General features: G+C 50.3%; 1 protein-coding gene across 1 annotated transcript; it reads left to right on the top strand.

Annotated features, from left to right (window-relative positions):
• On the top strand, positions 1 to 1,364 carry PpBr36_11505 (uncharacterized protein; the record flags this gene model as incomplete). Its single annotated transcript, XM_029898605.1, has 2 exons — positions 1 to 620; positions 720 to 1,364. Coding segments are annotated over 2 exons (1,265 nt in total), but the record flags the coding sequence as incomplete, so codon positions are not given.
• Between the last annotated feature and the right edge of the window lie 740 nt (positions 1,365 to 2,104).

The following is a 2,104-nucleotide window of genomic DNA, read 5'->3' as shown; positions in this document are numbered from 1 at the left end:
CAACGTTCAAGATGAGCGAACAAAACGAAGCCGCAACATATAGTGAGGACGTCATCGCAGAATCAAGTCACAACTCTGAACAGAAATCGACCATGGGACGACCTACCACAACCTCGCCGACGAGCGAAAGTCGGGGCAAGTCGCCTGTCAACGGTCACTCTCGGTTCGGTGCTCCCGCGGACGACCACTTCCGAATGTTCTTGGAGAGTTTTGCAAACAATGCCAAGGGCCCTCGGATTTCTTTGCCGAAAAAGACGCATGAGCGAAAAGGAATTGCCGGACGCTATCCCGAATTCTTTGGGGGAGAAGTCTGCCGTGCTCAACTCAAGACTTTTCTGGCTGATTACCCGCCCGACCCATGGAACCACGGCTGGGTAGAGATCAAAGGCGACGGTGCCGTCATGTTTGAATCAAAGCGGCAAATGCTCGTTTGCAGACAGCTCGCCAAGCTCGTCGTTCTCTCGCATCTTCTCGTCTTCAACTCGAACCGTCTCCTCACCCAGGCTCTTCGGGACATACTGCCGCTGTCGGCCGAGTCTGCCTTGTTCAACCAGGTACGAAACGAGGCGTACACTCTGTTCAGCAAGTACGAGGACGAGTTCCTCTGGGAAGGTTTCTACGTGAGTTCTCCGATTCCAAATGTTATCAATCTTGTTGAAGCTTTAAACAAGACCATTGCAACTAGTGGGAGCTCCGACAGCTAACCCCGTTTCTGACAGCAACTGGTTAACAACATGCTAGATCTTCATGGGCATGCTGTGACAGGCGATTTCCGCCTCGATGCCGACGTCTGGGAGCGCAATGCAGAGAACCTTATCCACACAGAGCAGTTCCTGCTGGATACTTTCACCAAAGAACTCTGGCTTGAGTACTTTGACATGTTCGAGGATCTTGCCGACTGGGACGCTGTGTTTGAGGACCGCACCGCCATGCCCTTCTTCTTCATCAGCACCCTCTACACCACGATCTGCTTTGAGATGGCCGATGTGGTGCTCAGTGAGCGCCGGATGAATCCAGCCGAGCCAGAGGAGGTCGTGACCCAGACTGAGGCCAAGGGTAACGAGGATTCGCAGCCCCCCGTCGTGTCAGCAGCCGCCATACGCGACACTGTCCGCTGGAACACCGACTCGGAGGGACGGGCGCATATGCACTGCTTCCTCGAGATGATGGGTGCGCACCCGGACTTTTGTGATGTGGAGCTGGACTTGTTCCCTTGGATCGAGTGGAAGGAGCCCTCCACAGATGCATTGCTCATGGAGATCTCCAGGGAGACAATGCGACACCGCTACGTCAAGAAGAATGTGCCCCGGGCTTCCAAGAGAGGCATGCAGATCAGGAGCTCGGAAGATATGCAAGTTGACTGAGCCGGTGTCGGGCAATTGCTCTGTCTGATCTTGACGCAGCTATCACTTTTTTCTCGAGAACCGAGAGCTCGAGTATGGGATGGATACAATGAGGTTGTTTCCAAGGGGTTGCAAAGTTTTTTTTTTTTTTTTTTTTTTTTTTTTTTCTTTTTCTTTTTGATTTTGGAACGCGATTACTTGATTGGTCTAACAAGTGCTACGAGTTATCTCTTTACTTTCTTTCTTGGAACTGGTTACTTTCAATTTTGTTATGGATTGAATAGGCGAGATGGGTTATGAGGCGCCATTCGGTGTTTCTGCTCTGTCAGGTACACAGGCGTAGCCCTCGATTCCTCGTCCGCCGGCGAGTTGCACATCGGTTGCGCCCTCATTGAATACTTTGCTTTGGCTGGTATTTTTCCTGCTCTTGTTTTGCTATTCGGACTGTTGGGTTGCTTCTATTTGCTTTTCTCTTTGTTTTCTCCCCAGTCAGCCGGCGGGTATGTTTATATATTGGTGTGTTGGCTACTTGCTTTATCACCTGACGGTGATACGGTCTTAGGTGGCTCAAGTGAATTAATAAGATAATTGTCTAATTAAAAGCCGAGAAAAAGTTTGAGTGTGTTGTATATCGCATAGAGTATGGCTGATCGAGATATTGGGCGCGGGAAGCTTGAAATCAGTGGTGAAGCAGGACAAGCATAACTATGTGTCTACTGATGTCAACGTCTATTTCCTCTCCGAGGCCTTTGAAGCAGGAA

Source organism: Pyricularia pennisetigena, assembly GCF_004337985.1.
Source record: "Pyricularia pennisetigena strain Br36 chromosome Unknown Pyricularia_pennisetigena_Br36_Scf_71, whole genome shotgun sequence".
In the NCBI taxonomy this organism is placed as follows: Eukaryota; Fungi; Ascomycota; class Sordariomycetes; order Magnaporthales; family Pyriculariaceae; genus Pyricularia; species Pyricularia pennisetigena.
The sequence above is the reverse complement of the archived record's forward strand: the minus strand, read 5'-3'. Positions and strand labels throughout refer to the sequence as shown.